Raw genomic sequence first — 17,545 nt, forward strand, 5'->3', positions numbered from 1 at the left:
AGGGGAGCCTCAAAGGGCTCGCCTGGACTGTGAAAGGAGACGGGGACCCTGTTAACCCCAAGACGGACAAACTCCATCTGCTTGAAACGTGCCAGCAGGGGTTCCCAAAGCCATGGCAGCACGACAGAACGGCTCCTTCCAGCTATTGTCTGGGATGTCGATAGCATTGCAACCTTGTGATTTTATTCTTGTTTTTTTCTTGGTTTCGTCCGCGGGAGAGCAAGCGAGCCGACGCGTCCATGCCATGATATAGCATGGGTGACGAATATTGCAGGGGAGGAGAGAGGAAACTATTGATGCCGGAGGCTTCAACATTTATTAGTCGACTATGAGTCTTTTTTTTCTCTTTCAAAATTAATTTTCCCTTTTCTTTTCCCCAGATTAAATATTAGATGCTCTGCATGTGGTGAGCAACAATCCCTGCCTGCACTATACGCAGGAATTATTATGGGCACAAAATGGACCCCATTCGGAGATTTGCACAACCTGGACAAGACATGCATTGGCTCGCTAAAAATAGGGTCGCAAGGGGTTCACAAGGAGGATAGGACGTTTGGTTTGGGTGATGCAAGAGGGAGATTATCAAGAGATGATTCCAGATCATGATATGGAGTATTCGGGATGGCTTCAGTTGAAATATTACGGCTGATAAAGGCGTTGCCGGTATCGGTGATGCTACCCAGCTTGGGTCAGCATGATACCAATCACACCCAGTCTGTCAGGGGCACTTCGAACTGATATATCCCCTGTTAAACGACACGCCATGGCTTAAAATACACGAATGTTCATATCTTGGCCTCCTTATGAACTCCAATCTACCAGCCTGAACCACCGCCGCAACTACTACCACCCCCACAACTTGAACTCCCTCCCCCTCCACAACTCGAACTTCCTCCTCCACAGCTCGAAGTAGTTCCTCCACCTCCGCTGCTCGAGTGATTATACGACGCCTCCTCAGCAGCGGCAGCCTTGATAGTCTCGGCGCTCGCACAATCCGCCGCCCTCGGTGAAGAACTTCCACATCCTCCTCCACAGGTAACGATGGGAGGTTTGACACCTGTCGGGGTGATGTGCGAGTCTGAGAAGCAATCGTTGGGCTTGACGTCGTCCATGGGCACGTCCTTACATGATACCTCTTCCTTGATGCACTTGGCGTTCCCGTTGTCCGATTTCCACATGGACTCCTCTCCTGTTTGGTCGTCGAATACCCAGAAGCCCTCGAAGCCTCTGTAAGGCGTCTCTTCGGGCGTCGTGCTCAGTGGGTAGCGAGGGTTGAAGGCCCGCACTGGGACATCTGCCATGGCGGCTCGTCGGTCACGCAGACTCTCGTATTTCTCAACCTGCTCTTGTCGCGGCCATATTGTCCAAGGAGCCACAAAAAAGTGCTTGTAGGTACCGGCTTCGAAGTGGTGGCTGAAGGGCTGGGCTCGGTGGATACCTCCCAGCTTGACGCGTATCAGGGACGGGTCCAAGTCAGGTCGCAACTCGCTATCGTGAAGCCATGCTGTGGCCTTTTGGAGCTCGCGAGTGCGGGCCATTGCCGTAGCAGCTCGGTTGAGAATCGACGTTGCAGAGAGGACCGTAAGTCGATTCCTCATCCATGAGCTTGTGCTAGCTCCTTCGCCCACCGCCGTCATGTCCTTGTCTGTTGTTGCAGGCGCATACATGTGACGATCTCGCGATAGGTGAAGAGAGGCCATGGACCAAGAGTCAAAGGGGAATGCCCAGACATGCTTGGCGAGGTTGCAGCCACCGCACTTGGTGGGATATCTCTCGTATGCCTCAGTGCAGTCCCAAGGGAACAAGTCCTGGTATTTATAAAGAGTCCCACCAAATGCTCCCCAGTCGTACCAGTACTCTTGGTAAGTGTCGATCATATCGGCATCATCGTGACGCCCAAAGTGGAAGCGAAGAAGATACTCCTCTGTGAGCCCAAACGGGACATCGTACTTTGTGCGGACACCGCGTTGTCTGTAGCCCTCGTCCGGACACATGAAACTCATGCTGTAGAGAGGATAGACTCCAGGGTCAAGCCCCGTAGTAGGACCGTTCAGCAGGGGTTTAAAGAGACTCTGGTCGATGAGGGAATCACAAAACGTCTGACAGTTGTTATGTGTTGCGCTCCAAGCTAGAGCGACGTTCTTATCGAGGAGACGCTCTGCGATGCTGCCGAGATACTTCTTGACCCTGCCCTCGAGGAGTACCTTGAGCTTCTCCAGCGCTGGCTGAAGACCTGAAGAGAGGATCTCTATTTGATCTGCGGTCGGGAGGCCAGGGTCGTCAAAGGGCAGCTGACTCGCGGCGATAATGTCCTTGACAACTTGAAGCTCCTCGTCGTGAGGAAGGATACCACTAAAGGGAGCGCCCACTACCTGCTTCATCATGGCCTTGTATCTCTTGGGGGCATTGACATGCCGCTTGCGCTGCCAGAGCTTACGGTCGGAACCTCCATCAATGGCAAGGTCTCTCTGGGGAAGCGTCTGCAGATGAAAACACTCGTGGAAGATTGGCATCTCCCGAACTGAGACAAGAGCTCCTCCTTTAGTACTACATTTCAAATGTTAGCGTGCCAATGGAAATGATAGGGACCTCTACTTACTGGGCAACTCCATTCTCAATGACAAGAGGACCAACGCGGAGAGCCATGTGCACATTCCCATATGGGTACTTCTCCGTGTACCTCCTGAAGAGCAGAGGGATGTCTTCGTCCGCCTGTGGCTCAGTAACCACACTGGTAGTACTCGACGAGGCAGATCGGCTTTGGGCACGTCCGCGGCCGAGTATCTTCCTCAGTTCCTCCGACTTGGACTTTTTAGCGTTGGGCAGTTCGACCTTAGTCAACTCTCTCCGTTGCTTCTCTGTCTTTGCTTTACCCCCAGGGCTGTCTGCAGACCTTGGTACTTGGCCAGAGCAACCTGATCCCCCAAATCAACGAGGTTACAAGGTGGGATGGTATGTTTCAAATGAAATGCCTTCTTGGGGACTGGGAAGAGACCCAAGGGTTGTCCTTTGTCGTCTTCGTGAGGCACTCCTTCGCAATGGCACATGTCTCTGCTTATCTCGGGCGTGATAGACTCGGCCAAGACGCAGTGCTTGTAAGTTTTGGCGTAGTTCTCCTTCCCGTAGTAATGACTACGGTAGCATTCCTCGCAGACGACGCTGGGCTCGCTCTTGTCTTGACAGACAAACATGCTCCCGCGGATAATGTCGTTGCAGTCTTGCCTTTTACAGCGAAGTGACTGAAAGCCGGGTCTCCAATCTTTACTGAACCCGTGCAAGGCCACTAAGGGTGCATATTAGCGACTCAACTTATAACTGCTGGGAGCCGGGTATTGCTCACGTTGGGGAATGGCTGGCCTCTTCCAGAACCCAACATCATCAAGTGGTGGGCGATGTTCGACCAGCTTTTCCATATCCAGGAAACCTAGAAGACACTATCAGCCATTGTCCTTTTCCCGCAGATGATAGTATGGACACACCAGCAGCCTGAAGGAGAACCCAAGCCCTCTGCTCCATCCCCTTGAGTTTGGGCACGCCTGACAAAACGTTAGTCACTCGTGTCCAACAATGTTCGAGAGTCCATACTCTTGATTGATTTTCTGACAGCAGACCTGATCTTGCTGCTCGCATATTCTGCAAACTGGTTCTCTACCACATCCATAAAGACAGCCTTATCCGATGGGGCACGGTCAAGGGGACCGGCAATCTTCCCTCGAAGCTGATTCTCTCTCAGGTTTCCTATGCCATGTTAGCATATACCTGTCTCATGCAGCTCTCACTAACCATATCTTTTAGCAAAGGCCCGAGCCTCTTGGCTGACCTGATCAAGGAACGTGTCGAAACCGTGGATATGGGTGTTGTCCTCGTCGCTGACCGAGACGTCAGAGCACTCGGGCTGCTGCCATGCTTTGAGTGTCCGGACTATGTTTTCGAGCTCGGCCTTGACGCCTTCCCAGTATAGACTCTGAAGCTCGGCGAGGAGATCATAAGTCCTGACGGGTGACCATGCCAGGTCGGGTGCCAAGGTGATGGAGGAGGCATGGGAGGAGAGTATAGGCAAAACCTTCTTAAGTCGCGACATTGTTCAACTGGCAAAAGTCTAGAGAGTATCTGCAGAGAGATGTTGTTGTTCACATTGAGTCTTTTTCATAGATAACCGTCTTGAAATTAACCTAGACGCATCGAGCACTGATCATCTCGACCGTGGGGACTCAGTATCGCGAGCCTCACGGAATGCCTCTGCTGCGCCACGACAAGGGTCCTAATGAGTCTCAAGGCAACAGGCTTTGGAGATATATTCCGCATTGTGATACTGTATTTCCGCTCGGGCAAGGCAGACTCAGCCGGGATGTGGGTTTGAGGCTATTACCCGTAATTCCCTCGTTGCCAAGACTTACACGATGGCGGGACAACCAGCACAGACGTCACTGAGATGTCTGTTCGTTTGCTATAGAGGTTTGAGCCTTGTGGTAATTGGAGGCAATATCCTACTGGTTCTCACCAAAGAATCACCGCCAATGGCCAAACGTGACTTCTTGAGGCAAGGCTAACAGCCTTAGCCGCGTCATGAGGCCGACATATCCGGCCCACGACAAACGAGGAATGCAGGGACATGATGCCACTATCGTCGGGCAAAACACTTGTCGATCGCCTCTCCACAACTGCGGCAGTGCTTAAACCTAGTCGTCGGGGTACCTGGCCTATCACCATAATTGGCTGCGCACGGAGGTACCGGCATGGGCCCCTGTCATGAGCCTTCAACACCAAGCCGGATATCACCACTCAACCGTTTCTGCCTCGGCCGTTATCTCGCAACTTGTTTGTTTCATAGTCTACAAGCCGCCATATCTTGAGGGCTTGAGCCGGGCATATGCGACTGACGCATCTGACATCCCAACAACCTACCTGGCGAACAGTCAACAGCTATTGGACTTGTCTGTACCCTCAAGCATTATAATACCCTCCTCGCAACAATGTCGCACGTTGTCAACTACCACACAAGGGCTCTTCACCTAAAGTGCGCTTCACGGCACGAAAGGACAGCAACCAACTATCGCTACGCCTCCACACCCGTCGGCAACTTCGTGATCCCAGACCCGGCCTATTTCAATGGCCTTGACGACCGCCTGAAGGACGAGCTGCCAACCGCAGCTCAATGTGCAGTCCATTTGGAGCTTCTAGAGGCTTTCCATGCCCTCAAGATCAGGATCATTGAGTGCGAGGCCCTCGACGGCATCTTCGGGATCAAGGCTCCAACCAAGACGATTTATCGCCGCAAGTACATGAAGACACTGAACAAGTACGTCAACCAGGAGGTCACGGTCAAGGTTGAGGGGTGGGAGGCGAAGCGAGAGAAGAAGTGGCTGCGGTATCTCGACTTTGCCGCAGATAGATTTGTCACCTGGGCCGAGGTGATTGACAAAGAGATAGCCGCGACAGAGGGCAATGATGATCAGAAGTTGGAGATTCGTCTTCCATGGCTGCCTCCCTTGGGTTTGTCTTGCGCACTCTTATACAGAATGGTCATACTAATCTGAAGTGTAGATGTTCTCATGGTCTGGCATGCTTTTCTGCTCAACCCTTCTGACTACATCAACTACTGTCGAGCTGAGTCCTTGACTCAGCTTCACAGAGTCTCATTCCCCTGGACACGGATTGTAAGTTGACAGAAACTCGACCCAGATTATCTACTCGCTGACATCCGCGTAGCATGAAGCAATCGACTCTCAAGGCCCCAGATACAGAGCCTGGTTCTATCAATTACCCAAAGACAATGAGGACTGGCTCAGGAACAAAGACGGCATTGATCCAAACCTCCATCAGTATCTCGTCAACCTAGGCAAGCCCATCGGCTTCACCATGCGGTCCGGAGTCTCGAGTGACAAAAACACCACCGGAATCCTAAGCCTCACGAAACCCAAAGACCAGAGCAAGCTGGCCAAGTCTCTAATCGCCAACGTTCAGCGGCAGAGCGTCTTTGTCGACAAGATGCACGCACATCTCTGGATCCGGAGTCCGGGACTTGGAGGGACTATGAATAGGGCGGTTGAGCGATATGAAAACTTCCTCGAGCTGTTTCAGTTGTATCCTGGCAAGATGCTTGTGCCAAACCTCGACATTGACCTCGCGTGGCACACAAATCAACTCTCAGCGGCAGGATACAAGGCGACCATGGAGTCGCGGTGTGGACGCTTCATAAACCACGACGACAAGATCGGAAAGTCGACGTTGAGAAACGGCATGTCCGATACAGAGAGCCTCTACCGGATCCATTTTGGAGACGAATACTCTGTCTGTCTCTGCTGGGAGTGCCAGGCCATTGCGTCAGCTATAGAAGATGCGGACAAGGACGGCGACCTATTCGAGACAGGATCTTTCCAATTTGCCAGCAATATCACCGACAAGGTGCAGGGAGATGTTGACTATTATCGAGCCGTGGAGATTGCCAGACGGAAGAACTTTGTCAATCTTCCTCTTCGTCGTTCATGAAACGTTCAGGTTATTCTAGAGATTATCATCCCATCCGGCTCGACCATTAAACTGCCCACTTTCTAGCATCTCTACTCTCTCCCCGTAGCGTGCCTTACCATGGACGGCTGTGCGACAGAATAGAAGGGTTTGGAATTCTGCAGGTGGTACTTGAACTGCCCTGAGACTCATCTGGCCCTCGTGTAACCGCATCACAAACACAATTCTCGGGCCGACATGGTAATAGGAGGGCTCAGGAAGATTCCAAATATCAGTGGCCGTGTTGATGAGTTTCTTTTCCAATCCCGTTGACTGGCTAGAAATAGGCGGTAAAGAGTTAATGTCGTCCTTAAAGGCAATCCCGCGACCGGTCTCGATAGGATTCTCGTTTGTATTCGGAATAGGCGACTGCGGCACTGCTCGTAGCACAGCTCTAGACAATTCAACCAGTGATAGAATATAAGGCTTATCTGCACGGCTGACCACATCAAACTCGTTGATGATATTGAGACACAGTGTTGCTCCAGTACAACGATACCGGGACAGGTTAACAGGCGCGCTCACACAGGGGGGTGCGCCAAACGTAACGCAAGAGAACCTCGCTGATTCATCTTGACTTGTAAGTACGATGTCTAGGGCCTAATTGACTCATTAACTCACCGAAATCTTTGTCTGAGATGTATCGAAGGTAAAAGAGAGCTGCAACCGCTCCGCCTGCAGAGTGGCCAGTAAAGAGTACATGGGGCCTCTGCCCATTGGTGCTCTTGACATTTTCGATGTAGTTTTTTATCCTCTCGGATACTATGTCGTCGAGAGCCCAAGCACTATTAAGAAATCCGGAATGGGCCATGAGATTTGACTCATCTAGGAAATCGGCAGTCTGCAGAAGTCAGGCAGGGCACTTCGTACGAGATTCTGCTGGTTTTTGTGATTAGAACCCTTACAATGAACTTTCCTGTAGCCTGAGGCCGAGAGTTGGCGTTTACAATGTGGTCCATCTTGCTCGCGCTACCCCGAATCGCAATGACAAGGGTGGGCAATAGATGGTCACCAAGACCTGGCTGAGCCACTGGCTCAACTACAGTTGACTTCAGAGCCTTTACGGTCCCTGTATGTGAGTGTTTTAGAACGTGATCTTTTCGAAATGTGCAGTAAGCCGTGTCCTCGATGGTGCTTTCGAGATCGTAGGTCCCCCGAGCGCACTTCCACGCTGCAGATACAAGCTGCGCCTCAGCCTGGGAACTACAAGTAACTTTAGAGGGTGATGAAATTCAAAGTTCGAGATGGCTTCTTACGAATTCCAGTCTGTTGATGCGCCATCATCGCTGACCCTGGAGTTAGTGTACTTGGAAGCCTCCTGGTCCAGCCGTTGAAGCAGCTGCTTGAACTGGCCACTTAAACTCCCTACCAGACAGAGAACTTAGCGTCATTCTATTCTATACAATGGATCCGGCTTACCCTCCAAGTCAACCTCGCTGAGAGTCTCGTGGAGCGCACTAGACAGCTCAATCGCAGCAACGGACGCCCCTCGCGAGTTATTAGCCGAGATGGCGCTCGATGAGGGGCCCCTCGTCCGCGATTTAGAACTCGATATTCCCATGGCCACTACTGGGTGGAGAGGAGGATATCTCGGGTGGATTGCGATTGGCTTCTGTCTGATGTTAAATGATGGTCGTTGATGTAAGCTGCAGGATTGGGTGAGTGGCAGGTTGCGCGGAAGTGGAATATTTCCGCGTCCAGGCTACGGCTAGTACAACACCACCACCCAGAACACTTGAAGCTACAGTACCAGTTGACGGCTTGGGTATATTTCTCATTCGCGAAGACCTCTATCCAATCTATTTTCCATCGTATGGCTGAGTCTACCTATTAGAGAGGTCCCGGTAATCGTCACAGCATTGTCTGCTTTAGAACGACTCTCAAAGGCTGTGTGTTCAGGGTAACTAACATGACCGCTGTACCATAACGGCTAAATCCACGGACAAGAGCTGCAGTAGAACGGCTCAACAACACAAAGTTCAAGCCTTAAGTAGTCTACTTGACGTGAAACATCCAGAACACACAAGATTGGCTCGACATCTGCAGTGTTGCTCCATCCAACTAGCCTCTCGCCTCGGCACACTCCAGTTGATGCCCTGCTGAGTCGTGCTTGGTCATCGCCTCAACAGGTCGCATCGCACCGGGCCTTTTGACGTGTCGTCCGGTCTGCCACTAGCATCTCGCCCAGCAGACTTGGCTTGTACCCTCGTCGGATCGGCCACCGGAAGCCGGTAAGTGGTCCTGTCAGTTTAAGCGAGGTCGACGAGAAGAAACTTGCACAGGTTCAAACCCTCCAGGAAGAGTGATGGTGTCTGCTTCTTTGAAGATGGTGTGTTCGTGTATGCCAGTCACTCACTGCATGCAACACAACGATACAACAACAACCCACAAGTCCATCTTGACAATCATCATCAAGCAAAGACCTTCCTCAGATGCAAACACTTTGATGGCCTCCACCGCTCCGGCAATTGCTTGACTCACGATCCCCTCCCCCACACCACCATCGGAGCCCAACATCTCCACAGACCCTTCCACAACGAAAAAAACAGAAAATTCATGAAGCACGAGACTCTCTCCCGACGCTAGAAGATGAGAGAATAGACGTGTCACTCAAACAGGCCACACTGTGTGCGTGGCAAACAGACCCGGTGACTGGGTTTATCTGTAGGGTTGATGGAAAAAAGAGCGCTCTCAGCTTGCGCCACGTGGAGTGTGGTGATCTGCCAGGCACAAGTTGCGCCGATCCAGGAACCGAGTCAGGGCGGAACGGGCTCTGATTGGAAAAAGCTTAACCTGATAAACTCTTTGCTTCAACGCTCGTGGTAAACGGTAAATGGCTTTTTTGCCAACGGTTACAAGCTCCCGGCGTCGTTTCAACCAAAGCTTGATCCAAAGTCTCATTTTTCCAACCGCACATTTTGAGTTACGCTGTAAACTGATAGCCAGAACTCTCACCAACACAGTCAAAATTTCATGTAGCCCATCAAAAAGACACAAATCCCGCACATGTGTTTAATGCAAGGCAAGTCCACCATCCCCACCAAAAGCGTGCACCGACCCTGAAACAAGTTGAACCTGCATTAGCCCACAGGGAAGAAAAACCTTCGTGGACCTGCGACAGCCTATCGCCAACGAGACCTGGTTGTCATTGCTCCGTCATGGCGAAAAATGGAAGGTACATGTAAAAGAAAGAATCGGTGAAAAAAAGACGCAAGGGCTGAATAATCCTCTCTCTCTCTGTGTGTGTGTATGTGTGTGTGTGAAATCATGTGCGACGTGACCCAACTCATCTTACCGTGTTCATGTTTCTCTTAGCGGACATCGTTGGATTAAGGTTCTAAGAACTTAGCCAAGAACTACCCGTGAACTCAGCAGGATTCGGGATGGATTGTTTCTGACGGGAAACATGTTGGTTCATCCTTCGGCACACGTGCTGACAGCGTCAAAGGATTCGATCCTCTAGAATCCTATGAAACAAGGGTTCATACAACTTCAAATCAACGAGAGTCAAGTAGTTCACAAGTAGAAGGGCACATGAGAATCGAAGCATATATATCATAAGCACTATGAATATATAAGGTAGAAGGTTTTAATAAACAAGATCCCAAATCCAGTATCCAGGTGACCTTTGGGAGCGGCCCAATTGATGACGTCCGTCTCTCTCTAATATCGACTAATAAAGTCATCCAAAGACACAGTAGCGCAACCGTTAACACCAGGTATTGATGGAAAGACAAGTGTACCCCAGCTCTATGCCAAAAATTGAAACGATTCAAAAACAAGCATCCTCTTGAGGAAGAGCTTACTTAGAATAGTCGACGGTGACGGTGAGGCGGGCCTTGCCGGCGGGGAGGTTGAGGCCGATGCCGTCAAGGTCCTCCATGCCACCGAGGTAGGCGTTCTCACCGGTACCACCGGGGTAGATGGTGGAGCAGGTGCCGTGGCCGCAGACCTGGAGACCGGGGATGTCGAGGTGCTCGGCGGCGGAGACGAGGCAGGAAGCATCAGCACCGGACCACTGCTTGTTGGACTCGTTGCCAAAGTCGAACTCGAGCCAGGTGGAGGCGAACTGGCCGATGGGGGTGGTAGGGACGGAGCCGACGCCGCAGGCGCAGCCACCCTGGGAGTTCTCGTCAAAGGCGATGACCTGGGAGCCCTTGCCGGCGAGGTTGAAGGTGATGGCCTGGTTGCCCTTCCAGAAGCCGTTGATACCACCATCAGGGCCAATCTTGTTGAAGCAGACGCACTGCTGGGTCTTGGAACCGGCGTTCTTGAAGGTGGCGGTGTACTTGTACTTGTCGGCAACGGAAGAGTCGACGGCCATGATGTTGCAGCCGTAGTCGTCAGCGGTACCGGTGTTGCCCTTGTAGGCGATCTGCTCAACGGTGGCACGCTTGGACTTCTTGCCGCCGCAGAACTCCTTGTAACCAGCACCAGAGTCGGAGCCGGACTCGGCGGCAGAGGAGGTAGCGGGAGCAGCAGCCTCCTTGCTTGAAGCGGGGGCCTCGTAAGCAGCCTGGTTGACCTGGGCGGGGGCGGTAGGGGCAGCCTGGCCGACGACCTGGGTGGCGTACTCGGTGACGGTGACGGGCTTGTTGGCGACGACAAAGTCACGGCGGCCGTGGGCGCGCTGGTGAGCGTGACCGCTGGGGTGGGCAGAGACGCCGAGGGCGGCAGCCAGGATAACGACGGAGGAAGAAACCTTCATTTTGATAGTTGTTTTGTTGTTGACTGAAACAGATTCTGCTTTTGTTGATTGAAAAACACTGGCTGTCGTATTCCCAGAATACTCCTAGTTGCCTTGGAATGATTGTAAGGTAAGTTGGTTCAAGAGAGTGTTGTCAACGCAAATGTGAGCGCTGTATAAGGAATGACTGGAAGGCAAAGGAGGCCGTGATCCGAAGAACAGTGGATTGAAGGAAGAAGAGAAGAATCAGAACCCGAAAAGGAGGGAGACGGCCATTAATAAGGTGAACAGGGGGCGTGGCCGACTGCCCGTGGACGAGATGAGTTGAGTGGTGTGGGTGGTGTGGATGGGCGGCGCCATGTCTCTCCTCTCTCGTCTGGCTCTCACCCCATCCCCATCCTTGTCCACGCCCTTGAATCATGGCTCTCTCCGTCTCCTTGTGCTGTACCTGAACGTCTTCCCAGCTCTTCCGCGGCTTGTGCTGTGGGCCTGCCGGGTCCACGACTAACGCTGGACTGGCGCCAACGCCAACACAGACACGACGGTACAAGCGCCACGCTCCACCGCCGTTCTCAAAGGTTGCTTGCGCCAGGGGCAGGAATGCAACTCTGACCTCCTATCCCTGCCAGGTACCAGGCCCGCCTGATTGGCCTCTGCCCGCAACGGGGGCTCCCTGCCGCCCTGGGCTCCCGCCGCCGAGAGAGAAACCCACCCCCAAGAGTCAAGGGAACTCGTCCAGAAGCCCACCAGAGACACCAGATCGCCGGCCGCGTCAGCAAATCTGCAAGTCTGCCCTGGAAGCCGAAGACGTCCAGCTGTGGTTCCAGTGGTTGGCTAGACCGGAACAGCATCAACTCACGGTAATCAGCGCGCATATTTTGTGTTTTTTCCTTGGATGAGAAATTGGGAGCGACGAATGCGCCTTGCGCACGCCGTATTGTGGACGAATTGATTGCTGGCTCTGACAGTGAAATGAAAACGGAAAAAGGCAAGGGTCCAGAAGAAGAAAGGCACAGAGAAGCAAAGATTGAGAAACACGCCCATTTCCCACTCTTTCTCAGATCATGTCTCTGCCATCTTTAATCATGGGCCCCATTCGTCCCATCCATCAACTGCAGCTGCGCGACAGCTTGTCACGGCAGTCAGTCATTGATTGACCAGAGAATGCGGAGAGAGAATGCCGTGGCTCGATACTCAGCGTCTTCGATATACGTGGAGCCAGCCAACGCAGGCAGCTTGACGCCGCAGAAGCCATCTCAACGTATGCCGTGGACTGTGTGAGCACCAGGCTTGTATCATCAACCGCTCCCCGCCCAGCGGCCGACCTTTTGCTGGTTGTCCATGCTCCTGCTTCTGATCAGCCACCATCAACGGCAGCCATCCATCCATCGGGGATCTGCAAAACCCCCTCTCCATTCGCTGGCGTGGCGCCGCCCACACTCCGGTTTGTCGCTCGGGTCATTGTCTGTCGTCGGCTTTCCGCCCTCTTTTTCGTTCCTTGGGGTCCCTGACGCGGCCTCCTTTCTTGAAACAATAAACACAGATAATGAGCCACTCTCCTTCAACGGCCATCCAGAAGCTCTGGATGGCTTCGCCCGCCCACGAACCGACCGGGGAGTGGAAATGAGGGAGATGATGGCAGCCACTCACGATCGAGCAAGGGGCCGCTGTGGAGCAGATCAAGTTGGCGGTGGGAGTTGGCAGAAATTTCCCTTTTCGGATGGACCACCACATCACGGTCAAGGGCACGACAACACAGAACACGGGCCATGACATGGGGACCTTTTGGCGTGGCCTGTTGTTGCTTTGTTGACCGACTACAGGGAACCCGGAAAGACCTGAAACAAACAAGACAAAGGGTTCCTTGTATCCTCAGCCTCTTTCAGGTCTCTTCTTGCGCTGTGCTTCACTGCTTCTGAGTCTTGTCCCTCGTCTCCCTTTTCCCCAGTTGCTTCTTTAGGAAACCGTCTAAACAACAACCAGGGATCCATTGACAGCTACTCATCAACCTTGACAGAGGCAACCAACCCCCTACTACATAGTATGGATGCTTGTATGCTCAGTACTGTGTTGTGTTATACGCTACGTCGTATAACCTGCGAAATTATCGCTCAGCTAGCACTTGATCTTGACCAAATGATAAGAGGGGCACTGCCGCTACATACAACCCTTTGATCCTGCCACTCCCTCTCTCTCAACATTCCTGACCTTTCATCCTCTTCCACAACTCTTCGTCATCTGTTTCTGCTTCATCTCAAACAACTGCAAACAAAGACAGGCCTCTCACTCGAGAACAAAGACCATCCTCACCTGACGGGCCTCAGTCTATTTCCAGTACCCTTCATCCATCCTTCAGCCCTTCTCTGATCCTTCCCGGGTACGTCGGGTACGTGCGCACCAGCTTCTCCGCTATGTTGCCTCCCAGGTTGCTATTCCTGGCACGTGCCACGGGCCTATCCATGTCCGTCCATAATTCATATCACGGCCATGTAATGTAACCTTCAAGGGATCCCGAGCCTGTCCACCAAGGCTGCCATGCAGATAACCTTGGACAGTCCCTGAGCGAGATTGAGCAATGACAACGCTTAATGCACTCCCTGACAAGAGAAAGGGGGGCATGATATCCAATGCTGCATTGCATCGATCCTAGATCAGAAAGGAGAGTATGTGTATTTTCGCTGCGTTATTGACTGTCGACTATCTGGATGTATCTGCAATTCAGCCAACTTCAATCCGCTGATCATCGCTCACATCATCCAGCCGTCTCTGCAACTTCATTCTGCGGCCGTGGATCCTTTGCAAGCACTCGCCGTTCTCATGCTCCAACCCCTCTATGCCTTGAAGCATTCAGCCCAGTCTCGCCATGCCTCCAAACCACTTCCAGCCACCAACTAGTTGTCTTACTCAACCTCTCAGCCTTTCCCGGACACGATCTAGAAGTAGCTTCTCATGGCGTCTTCGTAGCCAGTGCCGCCTCTGAGATCCCGCCCAAAATTGGCATGCACGTTAAGCACTTGCTTGATGTGACGCATGCTCAGTGCCTCACCCTTGTTAACGGCAAGATCCTGAGCTGAGCTTATCACATTCTTGATCTCTCGTCCGTTCAACTCTTGCTTCGAGAGATACGTCCAGTCATCCTCCTTCAGTGGCTCTACCTTGAGCTTGCCCAGAGCACGCACCCTGTCGAGGAACATCTGGAAGATGGTTCGCTTCGCCTTGGCATCGAGGGCATCGTATCGGAGGGCAATGTGGATCCGCGACTGGAACGCTTCATCAAAAGTCTGCAGACCTGTCAGCCTATACAAATCATGGGGTCTGACTCGCTTCCGAGACATACCTCAACGCGGTTGGTGGTGAGGAACAGAATTCCCTGGAAATACTCTAGTTGCCGGAGAAAGATGCTCACGAGGGCGTTCCGTTGAATGTCATGCATGTTGCGTTTCTCCAGGAAGACGTCCGCTTCATCAAGGAGAAGAATAGCACCCCAGGCATGGCAAGTGTCCAAGATTTTCTGCAACTCTGCCTCGAGGTATCGAGAATCTGTCCCAAGCTCTCCCGCCGAGGCCATATACAGAGGGCACTTGAGCAACTCGCTGATGCCCTCGGCGGTAAGTGTCTTGCCTGTTCCTGGGGGTCCATGCAGGACCGCTATAGCCATGTGTTAGTCACCGTCGCCTGTGGCACATCCCAAGGGCTTTACTTACTGACAAGGCCCTTTCCTTTGCCCTGGATCACATCGTCAATCGTGTTTGCTGCGTGGTACTTGCGTGATTTGACAAGAGCTTTGATCAAGTCCTTGGTTTCAGGCTCAAGAACGAGCGAATCCCAGGCTTTGTCGTTCCACTTGATCTCGCCGATGCCAGAAACGCTCAGCTCCAGCCAATGCTTCTCCGAAAAGGAGAATCCAAGGAACACGGGCGACGCGATGAGATATTCCTCGTCGGTAAACTCAAACGTCTCTGCCTCTTCAGAACCCTCCCCATCTCCGCTCTTGGGGGGGATTTTGTCGAGTTCTTCTTGGTCTGGTTCGCTCCCAAGGAGATCCTTCGGTATTCTCGCTCTCTGTACTTCACCATTGCCATCCTTGAACAGCTTGGTGACATACTTGACCTTTTCTACCCCGTCCGAGTCTGAGTCTTGACAGTCACAGCAGCTCTCCGAATCCGAGTCTGAACTATCCGAGAGAATGTCAGGGTCCTTTGGTTTGACCGACGACACACTGTAATTGGGGTTGATCCTTCGAAAGGTGGATGGGTCAATCATGACGCGGCTTAGCTGGATGTTGAACTTGATGATGACGTTCTTCTTGCGCTTCATGAAAGCGATGCCCTGATAGCTCTTGTAGTGGACGCCGCTGAGCTTCACAAACTTCTTGCCTCGTTCGATCAAATCGGCGCGGAGCTTGCTCTCGTTCTGGTGGTACTGAAGGGGGTAGCAGGGCAGGCTGGTGATCCTGCGAGCGCCTTGGAACTCGTCCACATCCACTGCCATGTTGCCATACCCGAACCGCTTCCCGTCAAACTCCACGTACTTGCCATCAATGCCGTAGTACCGGCCCTTGACAATTGATGATTGAGGAGTCGCCATATCTACCCTGAATACTCGGGGCTCGCTGGTGCATCCGTAAGTTGTGGTGTAAGCCAGCGTGTTCGGTTTCCAGAGAGCCCACAGCAGGTCGAACGTGATGAGTCCACTCTCCAGCATGGGGTATAGACTCTCTTTCGTGGTTTCGTAGTCTTTGTCGATGTACTTGATCATCACCTTGAGATGCTTTCTCTTGTCGTCGAGCCGCACCTGGTTCTTCTTTCTCGCCTTCTTGGTCTCCCCAGCTGGCTTGGCTTGCTTGAGCGCCCTGAGGTGGACTCGGAGATCCTCCAGGTACCTGAGTTTGGAATTAGCATGGTGAGAGAAGAACAATACTGGGAGAAGCTCACAGGAATAGTAGGTGAGGGTTCAGCTTGGGAACCTCATCAACCAGACTAACCCCGTCGGTGTTTCCAATGACATCCTGTAAGCATTCGCGGAGGAGCTTACTCTTGATGTCAACGTACGTGGTACGGTACTTGCCTTCCCAATCAAAGGTTCGGCGGACATGAAAGATGAAGTCCTCGTACTGCGATTCGTTGTCGACATCGGCTGTGTCTTGCAGTTTGAAGTTGTGAATCTTGCTATCCCAAACCTGATCAACACGCTTGAAGGCTGGACGCTTGCTTTTCTTCTTGGACTCCGCAGCTTGGTCCGATTCATCGCTGGAGTCCCCCCTAGAAGGCCGCCAAGTCCCTTGAGATGCTCCTTCGGTGAGCTTCCGGGGGTTTTGTATGCCGCGCGACTCTCCCTCAAGCCATAGCGGCTCCGTTGTCCAGCAGGCTGTGAAACAGATGTATTCGTTTGAGGAAAGATTGCACTGTGAGGGTACTGACACGGAAGGGGGTATCCAGGGGCGCTGTAAGCAGGTACAGGAGCCTGGCTGGAAAGCTGCTGCTGTAGTTGGGATACCTGAAGCTGGAGAGCCTTGAATTGGCTCTTGAGGCCTGGTTTCTTCGATCCCGAGGCATTGTCTTGATCGCTATCCTCGTCGCTGTCTGAGGGGTCTGACGAGTCGGCGTCACAGTCAGAAAGGTCGTCTTTAGCCTTTTTCTTCTTCTTTTGCTTGCTTGACTTCTTGCTCGATTCTTTGGAAAACTTCTTCTTGCTGGAGGATAGTTTCTTCCCGGACCCGATCTTTTTGCTTTGACCCTTGTCTTTGTCCTTCTTACTGCCAACAGGCTTCTTGCAAGACTTGTCAGCGGCCTGGGTGGCGTTGGCATCGGCATCTGAATCAGCCTCGGTATCAGCCTCGGAACCGTCGGAAGTGTCTTGTTCTTCGTTCGAAACAGATTTAGCACTGCCTGAGGTTGTCTTCTTCTTTCGTTGATGGTGCTTAGAGGTTGAAGTGCTCTTGGTAGATCGCTCAGCCGGCTTTGGGGACGCCACTTCAGCAGTTTGTTGATCTCCTTGAGTTGTGTTTTGCACAGTTGACTCCTTCTGGGCAGTCCCTTCAGGGACAATCGTCACTTCGGTCTCCTCCATCGTGAGAGTGGTGAGCAATAGTTTGCTCTCGGCGTGTCAGAGAAGTGACAGCTGACTGCCGGATGAGAAGGTGTTGACCACAGGTAATTTCGCGAGGCGAGTGTAGCTCGTTGTGTGTTGATAGTTGTCACTGAATCACAAGGCCACCAGGCAGGGAGTGCAGGAGGGTCCTGTCGGCTCAAATTGCACAGCTACAGTAGCTTGTATCAGCCCACCCGAACAATTATTTGAGTTTCAGCTGTTTTGGCCTGTGTTAATCAAGCTATTCTTCCAGAAACCCGA

General features: G+C 52.4%; 5 protein-coding genes across 5 annotated transcripts; 1 reads left to right on the forward strand and 4 right to left on the reverse strand.

The window, feature by feature from the left end:
• Nucleotides 1-815: 815 nt before the first annotated feature.
• MRS44_009111 (uncharacterized protein) lies at nt 816-4,081 on the reverse strand (the record flags this gene model as incomplete). The annotated part of the gene is made up of 7 exons (XM_065621177.1): nt 816-2,547; nt 2,600-2,802; nt 2,874-3,283; nt 3,341-3,424; nt 3,480-3,536; nt 3,586-3,738; nt 3,784-4,081. The coding sequence occupies 7 exons, from the start codon at nt 4,079-4,081 to the stop codon at nt 816-818; spliced, it is 2,937 nt and encodes a 978-aa protein (XP_065477249.1).
• An 892-nt stretch (nt 4,082-4,973) lies between these two features.
• Nucleotides 4,974-6,489, forward strand: MRS44_009112 (uncharacterized protein; the record flags this gene model as incomplete). Its single annotated transcript, XM_046269784.2, has 3 exons — nt 4,974-5,493; nt 5,545-5,657; nt 5,710-6,489. The coding sequence occupies 3 exons, from the start codon at nt 4,974-4,976 to the stop codon at nt 6,487-6,489; spliced, it is 1,413 nt and encodes a 470-aa protein (XP_046132578.2).
• Nucleotides 6,490-6,504: 15 nt separating this feature from the next.
• Nucleotides 6,505-8,068, reverse strand: MRS44_009113 (uncharacterized protein; the record flags this gene model as incomplete). The annotated part of the gene is made up of 5 exons (XM_065621178.1): nt 6,505-7,079; nt 7,129-7,348; nt 7,413-7,710; nt 7,764-7,872; nt 7,927-8,068. 5 exons carry the CDS (start codon nt 8,066-8,068, stop codon nt 6,505-6,507), a joined length of 1,344 nt encoding a protein of 447 aa, XP_065477250.1.
• A 2,241-nt stretch (nt 8,069-10,309) lies between these two features.
• On the reverse strand, nt 10,310-11,215 carry MRS44_009114 (uncharacterized protein; the record flags this gene model as incomplete). Its single annotated transcript, XM_046273882.2, has 1 exon — nt 10,310-11,215. The coding sequence occupies one exon, from the start codon at nt 11,213-11,215 to the stop codon at nt 10,310-10,312; it is 906 nt and encodes a 301-aa protein (XP_046132580.2).
• A 2,912-nt stretch (nt 11,216-14,127) lies between these two features.
• On the reverse strand, nt 14,128-17,263 carry MRS44_009115 (uncharacterized protein; the record flags this gene model as incomplete). The annotated part of the gene is made up of 5 exons (XM_065621179.1): nt 14,128-14,475; nt 14,532-14,842; nt 14,899-16,076; nt 16,129-16,561; nt 16,615-17,263. The coding sequence occupies 5 exons, from the start codon at nt 17,261-17,263 to the stop codon at nt 14,128-14,130; spliced, it is 2,919 nt and encodes a 972-aa protein (XP_065477251.1).
• Nucleotides 17,264-17,545: the final 282 nt, after the last annotated feature.

Source organism: Fusarium solani (assembly GCF_023522795.1).
Source record: "Fusarium solani strain SB1 chromosome Unknown bctg00000005, whole genome shotgun sequence".
Taxonomy (NCBI): domain Eukaryota; kingdom Fungi; phylum Ascomycota; class Sordariomycetes; order Hypocreales; family Nectriaceae; genus Fusarium; species Fusarium solani.